The 18,059-nt window shown below is 38.8% G+C and overlaps 1 protein-coding gene and 1 pseudogene across 1 annotated transcript; one reads left to right on the top strand and one right to left on the bottom strand.

Annotated features, from left to right (window-relative positions):
* Window positions 1-41: 41 nt before the first annotated feature.
* On the bottom strand, window positions 42-1,377 carry LOC133716108 (homoserine kinase-like; annotated as a pseudogene).
* Window positions 1,378-13,912: 12,535 nt separating this feature from the next.
* LOC133713334 (G-type lectin S-receptor-like serine/threonine-protein kinase At1g61500) lies at window positions 13,913-18,059 on the top strand. The gene is made up of 7 exons (XM_062139337.1): window positions 13,913-15,445; window positions 15,554-15,661; window positions 15,852-16,030; window positions 16,128-16,338; window positions 16,976-17,213; window positions 17,288-17,438; window positions 17,544-18,059. Exons 1-7 carry the CDS (start codon window positions 14,065-14,067, stop codon window positions 17,844-17,846), a joined length of 2,571 nt encoding a protein of 856 aa, XP_061995321.1. The 5' UTR covers window positions 13,913-14,064; the 3' UTR covers window positions 17,847-18,059.

Raw genomic sequence — 18,059 nt, 5'->3', positions numbered from 1 at the left:
TTGAAGGATCGAAGGAGATTGGGGCCTCGGGATCGGCGGAGTTAAGAGGAGGAGGAGTAGCTGGAGGTGGAGAGAACGTGAGATCGACCACCGGCATCGGAGCTGCGGGTTGGACTTGTCGACATCTGACTTGAGATCGACGATCGGCATCGGAGCTGCGGCAGTGTCCTGAGTCGGTCGAGGCGACGTTGACGAGTCGAGGTCTTGAGTCGCCGGAGGGAGCTGATGAGAGAAGAGAAAAGCTTGGGTCTGAACGGAGGGAGTTGAACTGGAAGAGGCCGGTTGGGGTTTGCCGCTCCGGCCTGGCTGGAATTCCACACGTGGTGGGCCATCCCTATCTCCGTCGGCAGCGCCGCCCTCATTTTCTTCGTCGGAGCTTCGAATTCGGGGCTCACCAGTACAAATATTAGCTCTTTATCCAAGGGGAAGTTCAACCGGAGCAAATCCAACGGCTCATAATTCTGAATCAGAACGAAGCCTCCCATCAGCGCCGGAGCGATGTTATCGGCGTGGTAGCCGGAGACCTTCTCCTCCGATTTGAGCCCAGCGTGCACCAGCGCCTCAACCCCCAGCTTCCTGCCGAAAATCTCGTTGACGGCGACGGCGGCGCTGGCCGTGCTGGCCGCGCTGATCCGAGGCCGCTTCCCAAAGGCAGGCCTTTCTGGAGAGAGAGGGAGAGGCCGACGGAGCGGACGCCGAGCATCTTCATGACCTCGATGGCGGCGATCCCGGCGCAGTTCCAGATGGGGTTCTTGCTCAGCTTCTTGGAGCTGTGGTCGCCGGAGATCTCTGAAATGGAGATCTCTCCGGGGAGGACTTGGGCTGCTGCTGTGGCTGCTTCTTCTTTGGAAGCAGAAGGGGGGGGAGAGAGAGAGAGAGAGAGAGAACGAGGAAAGAGAGCTGGAAGAAGGGGTGAAAAGAAAAGAAAAAATAAAGAAAAAAAAATAAATAATAAAAAAAGAGTAAGTGAGGGTATAATCGTCATTTTAGTGTGAAATGAATGCCACGTCAGCAAGATAACCGAGGTTTTTGACGGCAGGGACGAATTGAGCGGAAATTGAGAGTTCAGGGACTTTTTAGGTGAAATTCGAAGGTCAGGGACTGAAACGACGAAACCCTATAAGTATAGGGAGTAACCAGTATTTAACTCTTCATAACACCTGGGACCACCCTACGCAGAGGGGCTTCCCCAGGATCAGTGTTAACATTAATCATTGTCCTGTCCTCCTCTCCTGGAACAGCTGAGATAGCTTTTGTAGGCCCTTCAATCATTTCTAGAGTATGTTTAGCACCAGCAGAGCTAACCTTCCTCTTTGTCACCTTCTTAGAACCTAAGGCATATGCAGACTCTAGCTTCCAAGGATTGATATCCTTCATCTTCGGCTTATTGTGAGCCCTAAGAGTCCGTCATACCTTGCGTTTCTTTGGAGGATAAATAATCAGCATCCCTGTCTTTTGAGGAATTTCCAACACAGGTTCAAAATCTAATAAAATGGGAGTTGTTTCCAACTGTGGTGCCATTGATTTAGACCTTTTACTATAAGTAACAAGGGCCATCAATGCTGAACCCTTTTCCCCCCTCCAACTACATTGTCTCTACGATAGTACAGCGAGCAGGAAAAGTTGTAACATTGGGCACCACAAGAGCCCTAAGCCTATCCAGCTGGATAGCTAACTCCTGCGCAGAGATTCCTGACAGCGAGAACGTGAAAGAAGAAGAGGTAGCCTAGAAAGGGTTCAGATTTCGAACCTGAGAGACTAACTGATGAATTTTAGCCGAAATTGACGACGAAATTTGTCCTCTTCCTTACGCCCCACTAGCCCCAGAATTAGAGTTAGGGTTAAGGTTAGTACTTTGAACCACAACATTTTGAACCCCAGTAACAACATGAATGGCTGACATATCAGGACGACCACCGCAGCGTTGCTGTGAGTGTTCAAGTAGTCCATATACCCTACAAAATCTCATCGTCTTCTCATACCTGAAACTCAGCGTTGCCGTCGCTCCAACCCCAAATTCAAACACAATTGAAGGATATGCCTGCTTCACAGGATCGAAGATGGAATGAGTTATCCGAACCCTAGCACGTGAACCTCACCGGATACCCAGCTTAATTAAATGACCCGTCCCAATGTTGCACCGACCATTGCCACCGCCTCTTTGGTTATCAAGGCTGGTGGCAATTCAAGGATCTTCACTAAGCTCGTCATATTCAGCCAGATCAAACATGGATCTGCCATAAAACCATGCCCCCCCCCCCCCCCCCCAAAAAAAAAAAAAAAAAAAATCCTACGGCCGCTCTAGCTTCCTCCTTGGAAAACCTCAACACAAAACGATCACATTGGTTTCTCATCGAGAGCCTGTTTTTCAAGCCCCAAATCAATGCCTTATGAGTTCATGCCAAACAAAAGCTTGGATACATTTCTATTCGATTAGTTTCACAGACACTTTATGATGGCTGCAGTTTCTTATACTGCTATCTTGTTCTTTTAACAGTAATTGTTGTCCTTTTTTTTGGATAAAGCAGTAATTATTGTCTTTAACTCTGTATAAAATGTCAACCTTGGGGGACCTTGAAAGAGACCTTACTTTACTAAAGTAAGATGCCAATAGTTCAATATAATTGTAGCAATTATATTTTACTAAAAAAAAGGTATCAGTTTTCACATGAACTAAATTTCCATGGGACAAATTATCCATCAATCAATTCATTTTTATCTATACACAGAGAAGGGGAATGCTACATACACACGCAGCTGAGTGTGTGTTAGCCACACTCAGCCATCTGTCACTTTTTCATTTGATAAAGGAATAACTCAGTCAACACACTTCTCTCTCCTCATGTGCATTTTTTTGGGTCAGTTTTACCCTGCATCTCACAGCGAACTCTGCCTCCTCCACCACTCCCTCCGACTTCCATTTTTTATCCAAAGAATTCCACCATGAATTCCGATCTGGGTATTGGATCTAACCATCCCAGATAACTCAACGACGAAAAGCACAAAACCTCCTCCTTCTCCACCGTCTCGCAGCCATCCAAACCCGCCTGGCAACCCAACAATATCTCATGGACCCACCATCCCGCTTCGGCGCCCCAGAAGCCTCTCAACAGCCCAACTTCCATGGTCGGAGAAGGGAGATGACCTCCGTGAGCGCCGTCGTCACCACCTGTATAGGGATCTGAAAATTCAAAGAGAGCATTGCAAAAACTGAAATTTGGGATTTAGGAAAGATGAAATACGATTGGGTTCTTCTTGCTTAAAGAGAAGGCACAAAATTAGAAGAGAGAAAGCAAGGAAAGATGAAACACAAATTGAAAATTTGCTGAGAATTTTGGTCTGGGTAGGAAGAGAGAGAGAGAAGAGGGAATAGGCCGAAGAAATTTCAGCACATGAGGAGAGACAAAAGGGTAAAATTGACCCAAAACATATGGCACATGAGGAGAGAGAAGTGTGTTGACTGAGTTATTCCTTTATCAAATGAAAATGTGACAGATGGCTGAGTGTGGCTAACACACACTCAGCTGCGTGTGTATATAGCATTCCCCACACAGAGAATCATCGATTTTGATTAAGCAAGACAAGCAGCACTGCGAATTTAATGCTCATAAGTGGTACCTGATCAGAGCAGACGAATAATAATCAAAGAAGCTGAAAGAGTGGTACCTGATCAGAGAGCAGAGCAGTCTTGCTTCAGATCCGATCGGAACAACAAAGCAAGAGGACGAATTGATGAATGATGAATTGGGGATCTAGGGTTCTAAGCTTGGAACGGTGGGTGGCTGGGTGCTGTGAGAGAAATCGAGAATGAGAGTGATCGCGTGAAGGAATGACCGAGTGAAGATTGAACTCATTGAAGGGATCAGAATAATCCGGTGTGCTCGAGTACATGTTAGGACTATAGACTCAAAATCAACCAATCAAATGCCATATAAATAGAAAAGTAAGAAAAATAGATTAAATGAAAATAAAACGGGACGGGACGGGTCTTTTCGGGATTCCAACTTTCCGTCCCGAAGCCCGTCCCGTTTTAACGGGACGGGTCGGGACGGGACCAAATAGTAAATTTTCAGGATTTCAAACCGTCCCGTCCCGCCAGTTTTCGGCACGGGACCGGGTCGGGTTCGGGATTTCGGGATCAAGTGCCCACCCCTACTCATAACTATCAGATGATGAAATGTGTTCTCCCTTTTTACTGTCTGTGTTTATTCTGTTCCTAAATTTCTCTATTATTCATGCATGCACAAATATTCCTACCACTATCTGCATTTCCTAACAATTAAAGGCTTGATTAGAAATCTAGTTTCAACCAGAGGACGAAGGCTAGAATTGAAGTCTTTTGACGAAAATTCTTTGCATCATGCTCATTGCTGAATCACTGAATGCATTGGAAATATGAATAACCATTGCTGACTACATTCTAATGGGAGTATTTTCATTTGACTTAGATCCAATGAGGAGAGGAGAGCTTGATTGGGATAAACGCTTTAATATTATTCAGGGTGTTACTAGAGGGCTTTTTTTATCTCCATTATGATTCCTATGTGAAGGTAATACATAGAGATCTGAAAGTCAGCAACAATCCCTTGGATGAGAAAATAAACCCAAAAATTTCAGATTTTGGATTGGCACGCATAGTTGAAGGAACACAGTGTCTAGAAAATACTCAGAAGGTTGTGGAAACACGGTAAGAATCAGTTCTTTTAGTTACACGGTATTTTTCTTTAATTTAGAAACCAGTTTCATACTAATGAGTTTTCAACACAGTGGCTATATGTCTCCAGAGTATGCCATGGGTGGGATATTTTCTGAAAAAAATCTGATGTCTATAGCTTTAGGGTATTGGTACTGGAGATTATTAGTAGCAAGAAGAATAACAGCTTTTTTTTATATGACCAACAGGGAGAATTCTTGGGTACCTTGGTGTTTGCCATACCCACATTTCGTTAAATATTTTGGACCATTGGATTAGTAATATATCCAATTGTTCAAAATATTTAACAAATTGGTAACTTGTTTAGCCCTTAGCCTTTTTAATTCTTTTGGTAACACAAACTACTAAATTACTAATTGAATTGAAAACAATTAATAAAGATAGTGAAAACAATAAAGCCAATTAATGTTTGATTATCAATTGACAATTGACAATTATGATTTTTCCTTTTTCAAAAAAAATTAAAAGAACCTTCTATCCTAGGTTCACCGAATTACTTTTAGTTAAATAGTCTATATTACTAACTAATTTTATTATTAGTGAATTAATGCTTGTTATTAGTGGACAATTACACAATTGAAAATTACGTTTTTTCCTTATTAAAAACAAAAAACTTCTAACCTAAGTTCGCAAAATTAGTATTAGTTAAGTAATCTTTATTACCAATTAATTATATCATTAGTAGTTTCCTTAACCAAATATAATTCTTTTTACATGCATTTTACGACAACGACAACAATTAGTGTAAAAATAAATAATATTTGTTTTAAATGTAGTCAAATGAGAACCTACTTTAGGACTCATTTACTCAAATGAGAATCTTCTTTACTCTAATGAGAACCTATTACAATTAATTACCACTTTTAGGACTTAATTACTCAAATGAGAACCTACTTTTCTCTAACGAAGACCTTATTTACTTTAATGCAAATTTTTTTTCTAATTACCACATGTGTCCTCAAAGTGGTAAATATTATATAAAATAGAACATGTATGAATCTTTATGTTTTTATCATTAGTGAAATTATTACTACAATGACTACACATTTTATCACAACCCACAACACTTGATGTAAAAGCGGTAACTTTTGTTCTATTTGTAGTAATTACTCCACCTAAACTAATATACTAATTTATAGACAATTTAACAAGTATGACAACAAATTTGTTGTCAGAGTGGTAAATCTTTATGTTTTTATCAGTAATGAAATGATTACTACAATGACTACACATTTTACCACAATCACAACAATTGATGTAAAAGTGGTAACTTTTGTCCTATTTATAGTAATTACTCAACTTAAACTAATGTACTAATTTATGGACAATTTAACAAGTGCAACAACAAATTTGTTGTCAAAGTGGTAAATCTTTATATTTTTATCATTAATGGAATAATTACTCAATCACTACATATTTTACCATAACTCGCAACTATTGGTGTAAAAGCGGTAACTTTTGTTCTGATTGTAGTAATTACTTCAAAAACTATACCATTTACAAGATTACCAACCATTTTACAATTCCGACAACATTTGTGTTGTGAACATGGTAAAATTAAAATTAGACCAAAAGATATGTAACAACTCAGTATTGTAAGGATCTTCTCCACTTGATAATCAAGGTTCTAAATTTGATAAAAGTTGTCCAAATATGATATTTACATCTTTGATCACTCAATTACAATAACCACAACAACTGCTGTCATAAGTCGTAATTGTAGTTCAACTATGTGTAATTTATTATTTTGACAATACTTGTTACATGATTTTTAACAATGTTACATATCAAGACAGAGTGTGTTGTTAATATGGTAAATTTTATTTTTTTAAATGACACATGTCGATATTTAATTGGGTAACTTGTTTACCAGTTCAATAGGTTTCCACTATATTAATTTACTAAAAGTCAAAAAAATAAAAAAATAAGGGTATGGCAAACACCAAGGTACCCAAGACGACCCCTGACCAACAGCTAGGCTTTCTAGCCTATGTAAGTTCAATGTAAAATAGTGAGTTTTAGTGTCGAGCTATTTCATATAGCTTAGACCATAAATATGACGCTGAATACAACAATTTTTTACCAATTCTTGACAACAACTATGTATTTTTTTTTTTCAAGCATGGAACTTGTGGTATGAAGGCAGGGGATTGGAATTGGTGGATGAAGTATTGGATGATTCATCTTCCTCATCAGAAGTACTAAAATGTGTGCACATTGGGCTTCTTTGTGTACAAGATAATGTTGTGGATAGACCAACCATGAAGGATATAGCTTTAATGCTAAGTAGCGAGAAAGATGGTCAACAACCTAAGAGGCATGTATTCACTATCCGAAACTCATTTTTTTCATCCTCAACCGCTGTATAGACATACTAATTCCTCCACGAATGAAGCTACCATTACAGTGATTGAAGGATGATAAGTACGTGACAGCAAATTGTTGCACCAAAATGCAATGATTTTTGGCCATTCTGAAGGTTTTCCTTTTAACTTCTTTTCTCCGATGAGAGTATATGGAGGTTCCCAGAATTAGATACTAGCGAGGAACTTGATTGTATACTTTATACATTGTTTTCCACTATTATATACATTATTCTCCTTATTTGAGATTGCAACAAATCCTCCAAAACTCAAAGATACAGGGAATGTTAATTTGGTTGCAACAATTCTTACATATAACAACCTATATTACTGTATATGTAATGTGAATGGTTGTGTCACTCTTTGGTTGTAATATGACTAATATCTGATCTAAATTATGTTTATACTTTATATAACTACTGTGATGTACAAGATTGGAGTTGGGTTTTCAGGCCTCGATCCACAGTAACACTAAACAGGCTTGTTTTTCAACTGCTTGCTTTTGGAATATTTTTAGAAGGCATCTTCATTCAATTTTTTTTTTAATAGGAATTAATATATTAGTAATCAAGCCATAAAACATGTTAGAGTCTAACATGCACTTAAATAAGCAAACCGGTCAAAAAGAACCTGCAGAAACCTACCTAAACCAATACTAAACTCATTAAAGGCTAAAGGGACATTCGCTGAAAGTAAGCCTAACTAAGCAAGACAAACCTCGCTTTCTAAGGAAAAAGCATCTAGTCTAATTTGCCGACACGCAATTGTGATACAATTAATAACTAGAAACATCCTAGGAAAGCTTATAGATATTTAATCCTACCTAAAAAAGACTTGCATCCAAAATGTCTACTAGCAAAGGAACTAAAATAGAGGCAACTCCTTCCCCTTAGGGTCAGAGTTAGCACCATCTTCAGCAGCTAACAACTTCGGTGACTTGATACACATTTACGCAAGCGTACGTATCATTGTCAAGATAGAGAAGTATTATGCCCAAAATTATCGTACCACAGGGATTAGTGGCTAACCCACAATCCTTACATGATCGGAAATAAAGATACTTAGCATACCAAAGAAAAATGTTAATCTATGGCACCAAGTCTTAGCAACGCTCGACTTTGGTTTTACCAAAGCCTAATCAAAACTAAGAGCCTATAGTAGTGATTGTTTACAGTGAGTCAAAGAGTTCAATATTTTAGGAGTTGATTTATGATTAATAAAAAAAAAAGTAATGAAATGTAACGCAACGAATAAAAATGCAAAGAAAATAATAAGAGTGTAAACAATATGAATAAGAATGTTGGGTGCTAAGGAGACTCCTTCATCCAAATTTTATATGTCCGAAGCTAATCTAATTAATGTAGATGCATATTTCGTACTTTGGCAGTAGTCATATCCAAGGCGGTTCAAGGCTCAAGGATCATAAATTCCCATTTTGGTATTAATGTGCCGGTTCAAAGGTCACACGTACTAACTCAATTAGAGAGTGTTAGAGCCGGTTCAAGGGTCACTAACACACTCTAATCGGCGTAAAGATCGGGAATTAGACTACTAAGTAATCCACCTGCTCAATCATGCAACGGATGTAAATCATCATGCTTATAACCCCTCGAATACGAAATTGGGGATTTCTAGCTTAGAAATTAGAGGGGGTCAAGCCTCTACCACCATCTTAGATATGCTCAAAATACATATCCTAGAGTTGACTAAGCTCCTAGACATGCATTTCAATCCAACACTAATTGATATAAGTATCGATAATATAAAAGTGTATCATTACGTACACTAAATTAAACATCTTTTACACAAAATTTAGGCTAGGGCACACAACCCTATCCCCCAATAATGAAATTACTCACAATCCATAATTATAAACATCAAAATTACAAAATTCGAAGATAAAATAGTAGAGAAGTGTAGGAGAAAATAAGAATACTCACAAATAGCTAAAAAGCTAGCATGGCTAGTCTTGAATTATAACTCCGACAATTACTTAAGTCTTAAATCTTGTAGAGATTAAAGTCTCTTGATGAATCCTTGAATCTTGTGTGAGTAGTCATCTAAATGTGCATAAGAAAACTAAACAAAATAAGAAAAATAGAAGGAAAGGAGGGAGAGGACAGCAGCTCTCCCCTTTGAGAAAAAAATGGTGGTGCGGCGCTCTGTGTCTGAAGGAAGGCTAGAACTCTAAAAGGATTGGCTGCGGTGGTACATATATTATGGGTACGGTCATGGTCGCAAAGGAAGAAGGATGAGATTATAATTAATTGATGGCTGTGATTTTAAAGGAAAAGATGGTTGGTGAGATCATGGGTGGCTGGGAGAGATAGGAGAAAATAAAAGATTAATAGAAAAGTCACGTGTCAGGGGCTTAATGGATAAGCCAAAACTAGACCAGGGGCTGCATGCTTCAATTAACTCTCTAACTTCTCACACAACGTCAAAGATAATTGGTTTCTCTTACTAGATGATGACATTGATTGTGGTTGACTCACGTCGACTACTTTGTCCTTTTGTTGATAATTCTATTTTTCCATCAATTTGTCTTATTTTTGTAAGGGTTTTTTACTTCAACAGTGTCTGAACTCTTCGAGGACTTTTGAAATGATACCTGAACTTTCAAAGTTATCAATGTGATACCTGAACTCATTTTTTCGTATCAACGTCGTACCTGCGGTCGATTTCCGTCACAGAACCTTTAACTATGACCACGTGCCCAGCACGTGAGGCACAAAATAAGGGTAAAAATGACTTTCCCACTTCCTTTAGTTCTTCACGGGGTTTTTTACTTCAACAGTGTCTGAACTCTTCGAGAACTTTTGAAATGATACCTGAACTTTCAAAATTATCAATGTGATACCTGGACTCATTTTTTCGTATCAACGTCGTACCTGCGGTTGATTTCCGTCACATAACCGTTAACTATGACCACGTGCCCAGCACGTGAGGCACTAATGAGGTTAAAAGACTAATTTACCCTCAAAAGTATTGTTTTTTATTTTTTTTGCTTTCTTTCTTTCTTTCTTTCTTTTTTTCTTTCTTGTTTTTCTTTTTCGATGTCTTCTTCCCTTTGATTTGTCCCCTCTGATCGATTGGAAGCCATGGCCGCAAATCAGATCTCACCGTCTCTCTCAACCACCCAACCCTTTCCAAGCACTACCTGACTACAACCACATTGAACTCAGCTAGATCGATATGGCTACCTTGCAAAAATTCAAGCTCCTCGCTACTCAATGCCCGGTCGTCGCTTGAAGCCCCACGCGCAGCCCATCCGCCAGCCCCGTCATCCTCCTCTGCCGCCGTAAAACCCTCAGATTGTTCCTCACCCGCCCCGATCGCCGCCGATTGCCTCGCCGGAGTACCTCGTCCGATGCTCCCACTAAGTACTGATATTACAGCCGCAAATAACCAAAGGCCGGTTCTTTTTTGGACAAATTGATTAGAAGCTGGAATCAGTGAAATGATCATTGCCCCATTGTTCGATAAATCATATACAGATATATATAGTTATACACAGACACGCAGTCGCGGAAAAATCAGTTTTGGGTTTTCTCCCATCATCACCATCCTTCGCCTTTTCGCCGCTGTTGAGAGAGAGAAAGAGAGAGACTCTCAGTCTCTTCACTTTTGCAAATTTTGATTCAATTACAAAGACACGGACTATTTTTGAAATTCATGAACTTATGCTGTGATGTTAGTTGCGGTGAGCAAGCCGAGTGCCACGACAGCGTGGCCTGCCTCCGTCATATCTCCGGCAAGCTGCACAAGAAGGTCTGGATTGCCGCCGGCCATATTCTCTCTCTCTCTCTGATCCCTCTTTCTGAAATCTCAAGTAAATTCCAAGTCTCAGATCTGGAGGCCAAGAGTCGTGAAACAGTCTACACCACTCCGGCTTGCAATAAATTCAGAGAAGCAAAGCCGTCGAGCAAGTTGTGCTTGGAGAACTCCGACGAGATGGAGTCTCCGGCGGTGTCTGTCCATCAGAGAATTGGATTCAAGTTTTGCTTTGGGTTTTGCATTTTGCTAGGAAATGTCATCATCCCATCTGATTGCATTTTGCAGATGAAAAAGGAAATAGAAATGGAGAAGAAGAACTGAAGGTATGACGGGACACGTGAAGAACTAAAGGAAGTGGGAAAAGTCATTTTTACCCTTATTTTGTGCCTCACGTGCTGGGCACGTGGTCATAGTTAATGGTTCTGTGACGGAAATCGACCGCAGGTACGATGTTGATATGAAAAAATGAGTTCAGGTATCACATTGATAACTTTGAAAGTTCAGGTATCATTTTAAAAGTCCTTGAAGAGTTCAGGCACTGTTGAAGTATATACTTTTGAGGGTAAATTAGTCTTTTAACCTCATTAAGTGCCTCACGTGCTGGGCACGTGATCATAGTTAACGGTTCTGTGACGGAAATCGACCGCAGGTACGACATTGATACCAAAAAATGAGTCCAGGTATCACATTGATAACTTTGAAAGTTCAGGTATCATTTCAAAAGTCCTCGAAGAGTTCAGACACTGTTGAAGTAAAAAACCCTTTTTGTAACTCCTATTAATTAACTTGAGAATTAGTTTATTATAGTGTTTTAGATATAACTACAAGCATATAAATGTGTGTAATCACTGGGCAACAAGTTGGTATTCTTACTTTTCCTTGTGATCTTCTTGTCGTAATCATCATCATTCTTGGCAGTTTTGCTGTTCCATGCTATACCATATGACAGCTTGTTTAAACTTCTTACATGGCGGCCTCTCTCTTCGGCTTTGGATGGTCAGTAGTAGCACCAGCAGGTGCCTCAATTATATGATCACTGCATCTAGTTTTTTTTTTTTTTTTTACCAACAACTAGGCTAAGTCGCAGTTTCTTGAGAGAGATGGTTATCTCCTCACTTTCTCTAGCACGTCGAAGCCCAATAATAGACGGCGCATTCTGGCGTGGCTCTTCAAGTTCCCTAATCTACACTTGCCTCCGAGCCCGACGCATTGCTACCACGGATTGCGACAGGAAGGTCTTCGAAATGCTACGAGGTATTTGGGCTTGAAAAATAGGCGTCTTCATTCATTACTTATGTTTAAGACAGAAATAATGATTCTCAAACGTTTTAGTCACATTTAATTTTGAAAAATGCAAAATCAAGATATCGAATCAAGAAAATCTAGAGTAATAGAACCGCAAGTCAATGATTGAAATATCTGCCATATTTCTGATATATCCCCTGATATATCTCTTTTGGAGGGACTGATATATCATAGAGGGAAAATATCTAATCCTACCCTCCACCGTTTTTGTAAAATTTATCTGACATCGTCAAATCAAATATCCTCGATATGACGATATATAAGATATTTAGGATATATCCCGATATAATGAAGAAATATCTGTAAAATCTGACGAGAGAAACAAAAAATAAAAAAAATTACTCAATTATTACAGAGAAACATACATTATGAGATATGTAGGTTACGTGGGGGTGTAAAATTTTAAGAACAGTTTCTAGTCAAGAAATGACCTAATAGAGAGGCAATGCAACCTGTTTGGGAAAAATGCCTCGAGGTGAAACTTCTAAAGGCGGATTTGGGTGAGGAGAAAATGAGAAATCCCCTCAATGCAAATCTAGGAGAGAAATAATTCCCTAAAAGGGAATTTGTGTGAGAAGAAATCCCCTCAAAGCGAATATAAGTGAGGAATAATCCCCTCAAGAACAATCTGGGTGAGGAGAAATCCCCTCAAAGTGAATCTGAGTGAGGAGTAATCTCCTCGAAGGGAATCTAGGTGAGGAGTAATCCTCTCGAATGGAATGTGAAGGAGGAGAAATTCCCTCAAGACGAATCTGGGTGAGAAGAAATCAACAATTATAGTACTTTTGTAAATCAGCGAGCTACTTTTCAATCATATAAAGTCTCTTTTTTGATGTAGATAAAGTTGACATTCATATTTATTATATGTAAATTCAATAAATTGACTCTATTAATTTTTTTTCTTCAAAATATTCCTGATATATCAAAATATTCTTTTTTTAAAGTTCCGATAGATTCGATATGCCCCAAGTCTACCACCCTACTTGAAGATAACCGCACCGAGAATTTTTTTTTCCTTTTTTTTATTATGTTTATGATTTCCTTGTAGGGGTCCCAAGTTTCCATTTATTCAACGGGAAAAATAACTGAAACATAAATCTTATGAAATCTAGCACCTGTCCAAAGAATTGCGTTGAAAACTTGAAATAATACACTGCCTTGTTTTTAGTCACCATTGCACTGACGAATCATATTCGAGGCTTTTTTTCATGAAGCTATTATCAGATTCTCAAAAGCCTAGAAAGATTTGACTTTGGAGTCCCTACCGCCTATAGCCCAGTCGGGGTTTCTTCACATCTTGCGCTCACAGACTCACAGTAGAGGTACGTAGCAATTAAGTTTGTGGTTCTAGTCGAAGTGGAAAGACTTGACTAAGTGCAATGCGTTGATTTCACTCTTGGACAGTGAATGCACTTGCTGGTTCAGTGCGATGTGAACTTTGCCGGCCGCACAAGTGGACTGCATTGGAGAAGAATGTAATTTTTTGACTACTGGGACTAAAACCATGCTGTAGTGTAGTCCCACATACGAAATAAGGGAATCGCACGCACTACTGCCAAGGTATTTTAATTTAACTCCATGCTATACAAGAGGAATATTGTCACGTTTGTATGGGCCCGATAAGGTTAGGGCAACTTGTTGATTGTTCTTACAATGGTCGATGGGAATGACACGGTGCAATTTCTGGATCTTTCTGGATCGAAGTGCAAGACGTACTGTTCTTTGAGGGATGACTTTGGAAGCATTTGTCACCTCTGTCCCCAAGTTAGGCAAGGAAATTCACTAAGTTTCAAAATGCGCATCTATTTCGATATTGACAGAAGTTTGTAAGCAATTGAACTTGAGCACTAGTATAAGAGTAGCATTTAATTATGAAGGTCCATTATTGTTTGACAACCTATTGGGATGCCAATGGATATTAGAACCAGAAGCGTCTGTGCTTTAAATGGCTCCATGTTCTTCTTCCTTCTGATTTTCTTATTCAGCTTGCTTCCATCCCATTATCATTGCGCTGACATTGTTAAGATAACTCCTTCGCAACCATTAGCGCAGGGACAAACTCTAGTTTCCCCTGGCCACATTTTTGAGTTAGGCTTCTTCAGTCCTAATAACTCTGCTAACAAGTATGTGGGGATATGGCACAAAGATATATCTCCGCGAAAAGTTGTATGGGTGGCCAACAGAGAAAATCCTCTTGCAGCTACAGACACCTCGGCGAGCTTGACTGTTAGCAGCAATGGGAATCTGAAGCTTGTTGATGGGAAACAGAAGTCTATTTGGTCTACCAATGTTACTTCTTTGGTGTCATCATTGGATAATAGTTCAGTTGCTGCAGTTCTTTTAGACAATGGAAACTTTGTTGTCAATGATCATCTGGGAGCTGACTTATGGCAGAGCTTTGATCATCCTGGTGACACAGTCCTGCCAAACATGGTTTTGCGTTACGATAAGTCTGGAAAGGGGAACTTCTTGAGTTCTTGGAAAGCAGAGAATGATCCATCACCAGGGAGATTCTTGCTTGGATTGGCGCCACAGACGCCGTCACAAGTGTTCATTTGGATAAATAATGGATCAAATGATTCACATTCAGTTCCTTACTGGAGAAGTGGACCGTGGGATAAGTCAAGCTTCATTGGTGTACCAGAAATGGATCATCGATATATAAATGGATTTAGTGTAGATGATAACTTAAAGCAGGGCACGCAAGATTTTTCTTATAGTTTATATGACAAACCTGTGGCATACATATACATATCTCCGGAAGGAATAGTGAGGCTTACATTTTCGAAGAATGATGGGAAGTGGTATGTTTATTGGCAGACACCTAAGAATGCATGTGACATTTATGGAGCTTGTGGACCTTTTGGAGTTTGCAAAGCTTCTGCATCTCCAATCTGTAGGTGTTTGAAAGGTTTTGTACCGAAGTCAAGCGCGCAATGGAGCAAAGGAAACTGGACAGGAGGGTGTGTGAGGCAGACCAAATTGTTTTGTGAGAGACAAACAAATAAATCAGTCTCATCAAGAGGAAAACAAGTTGGTGATGATGGGTTTTGGAAGATGGTGAAGTTGAAAATACCAGATTCTCATGAGTTCATTACTGCTTTCAATGCTGAAGAAACGTCCGACGACTGCAAATTACGGTGCCTAACCAACTGTTCTTGCCTTGCTTATGCATTTGTCAATAATATAGGGTGTTTGGTGTGGTCCAAAGATCTTATTGATATACAGCAGTTTTCGGCATCTGTCGGAGTAGATATTTATATTCGCCTAGCACGCTCCGAACTAGGTAACTGATAGTAGTGCTTGCATAACTCTTACGACAATCTCTTTTCTTAATTTTCTGTTTCATGCTTGTGTTTGTATTGTAAGTTCATTTTGTCTCTCCTTTTTTCAGGTGAAGGAAAGCCAATAAAGTTAATCGCCAGCCTTACAGCTATTGGTTTTGTGAGTATCTTGGCAGCCATAGTATTCGGATTTTACAGGAGGCAAGCTAACCAGAAGAGTAAGAAATAAACCAATTCATGCATTAGCACATTATCTCTCTGCTCTCTTTTTAAATATAAAATGAAATCAGTATAACTTTCATTAATAACTTCATAGGAGTATGTTTTTGTTTTCTTTATTCATTGGCATCCGAATGTTGCTTTGTTGTTTGGCTCCAACTCAGTGTTCGATGTTATTTATGGAAACAGGACAGAACTTTAAATCGACTGGTATGATTAAGAGTTCAAGAGATGGTCTCCGAGAATATATAGGAAAGCATGATCCCTCAGAGCTAAAGATATATGATTTTGATAGCATACTAATTGCTACAAACAATTTCAGTCTCGCAAACAAACTTGGGCAAGGAGGATTTGGCCCAGTCTATAAGGTACTTTCTTTCTCAAGGATACTATATATCTAATTTCGACAAGTACAAGAAACAAACATGACTTCAGTTAATAAATTGTGGAGCTCGTGATTTATAGGGTATGCTACAAGATGGGAAGGAAGTAGCTGTAAAGAGACTATCTAGTAGCTCAGGACAAGGCATTGAAGAGTTCAAGAACGAGATGTTGTTGATCTCCAATCTTCAACATAAAAATCTAGTTAGGATCATGGGTTGCTGCGTTAAAGAGGATGAGAAGTTACTGATTTACGAGTTCATGCCAAACAAAAGCTTGGATACTTTTCTATTCGGTTAGTTTCAATAGTGTTTTATGCATGTTCAGTTGCATTGCAAAACTCATCTTCACTTATCTTCTTAATATTTCAATATAATCTTTCATCTCTTAGATGTTTTTAAATGTCAAACTTGGGATAACCATTAAAATTTCTTTGAAAAAGTAGAATCTCACCTATCTTTTCTCATCTAAGAAGTCTGAAGAATTGAACCTTAGCAATATATGGGTTTTGGAATCACAAATTCACAGCGACATACTACCATAAAGCTATGAATAGTCACATGAAATAAATTACCAAGAGACAAACTCCATCAGTCAGTACTTTCTAGATCTAAACTATTAGATATATATTATATATTGAATGCGGCTGTCAAAAATAATGCAGAGAACTACTAGATATTGAATGCGTCTGTATAATATAATCTCTACTGTGTGTTCAACTCAGAAATCTATGATGCATTCACTACTACTTTTCATATAGCTGTGTCTGCATTTCCTAGCAATATATTACAACAAGGATAGAAATCTGGTGTTAACCAAGTTTTGAAATGGTAGCAGTCTCATGATATTTCATTGAAACATACATGAGAGTCGTGATCTATAAAAAAACCTTTACTGATTACACTAACTAGGTGCGTTGATTATTTGATCAGATACGAGGAAGAGAGCCGTGCTTGATTGGGTGACACGCTTTAATATTATTCAGGGTATTGCTAGAGGGCTTCTTTATCTTCATCATGATTCGTATGTGAAGGTAATACATAGAGATCTGAAAGTCAGCAACATTCTCTTGGATGAGAAAATGAATCCAAAAATTTCAGATTTTGGATTAGCACGCATAATTGAAGGAACACAAAATCTAGAAAATACTCAAAAAGTTGTGGGAACACGGTAAGAATCATTTTCTTCCTAATCTCCAATATGTTGAATAGTTACATACTAATTAATTAGTTTGCTATATGCAGTGGCTACATGTCTCCTGAGTATGCCATGGGGGGGATTTTTTCTGAAAAATCTGATGTCTACAGCTTCGGGGTTTTGATGTTGGAGATTATTAGCAGCAAGAAGAATACCAGCTTCTCTTTATATGACCAACAGCTAGGCTTTCTAGCCTATGTAAGTTCATACTCTTAACATCTACTGTAAAATGTGAACTCATGAGCATGCAGTGTCTTTCATAGTTTCATATAACTTAAACCATATATGTGATTCCTTTTTCAGGCATGGAACTTGTGGAATGAAGGCAGGGGGTTGGAGTTGGTAGATGAAATATTGGGCGATTCGTATTCCTCATTGGAAGTACTAAAATGCATACATATCGGGCTTCTGTGTGTACAAGACAATGCTGTGGATAGGCCAACCATGGCAGATATAGCTTTGATGTTAAGTAGTGAGAAAGATGGTCCACAACCTAAACTGCCTGTATTCACTATCCAAAACACAGCTCATTATCCTCAACCACACTCTGAGAATACAAATTCCTCCAAAAATGAAGCTAGCATTACAATGATTGAAGGACGATAAGCGATAGCAACTTACACCACAATGCAATGCTTTTCAGTCATTCTCAAGGGTTCTTATACATATTGAGGGTTTTCTTTTCGATGTAGAAAACAACTTGTTTCTCTTGGATTAAGTAGTATATGAAGGCATCTTCATAAAGAAGATGCACCTTCATTCATGAGTTTAGACAATATTGTATTGACAATTATTTATATAAAAATTAAGTCTCCAGCA

The sequence above is a fragment of the Rosa rugosa genome, chromosome 6 (assembly GCF_958449725.1).
Source record: "Rosa rugosa chromosome 6, drRosRugo1.1, whole genome shotgun sequence".
Taxonomy (NCBI): Eukaryota; Viridiplantae; Streptophyta; class Magnoliopsida; order Rosales; family Rosaceae; genus Rosa; species Rosa rugosa.
This window is presented reverse-complemented; position numbering and strand designations above follow the sequence as displayed.

Coding starts and splice junctions, on each gene's coding strand:
- LOC133713334 (XM_062139337.1), top strand. CDS start 14,065: ATGCCAATGGATATTAGAACCAGAAGCGTCTGTGCTTTAAATGGCTCC. Junction 15,662..15,851: donor GAGGCAAGCTAACCAGAAGA/GTAAGAAATAAA, acceptor TTATGGAAACAG/GACAGAACTTTAAATCGACT. Junction 16,031..16,127: donor GATTTGGCCCAGTCTATAAG/GTACTTTCTTTC, acceptor CGTGATTTATAG/GGTATGCTACAAGATGGGAA.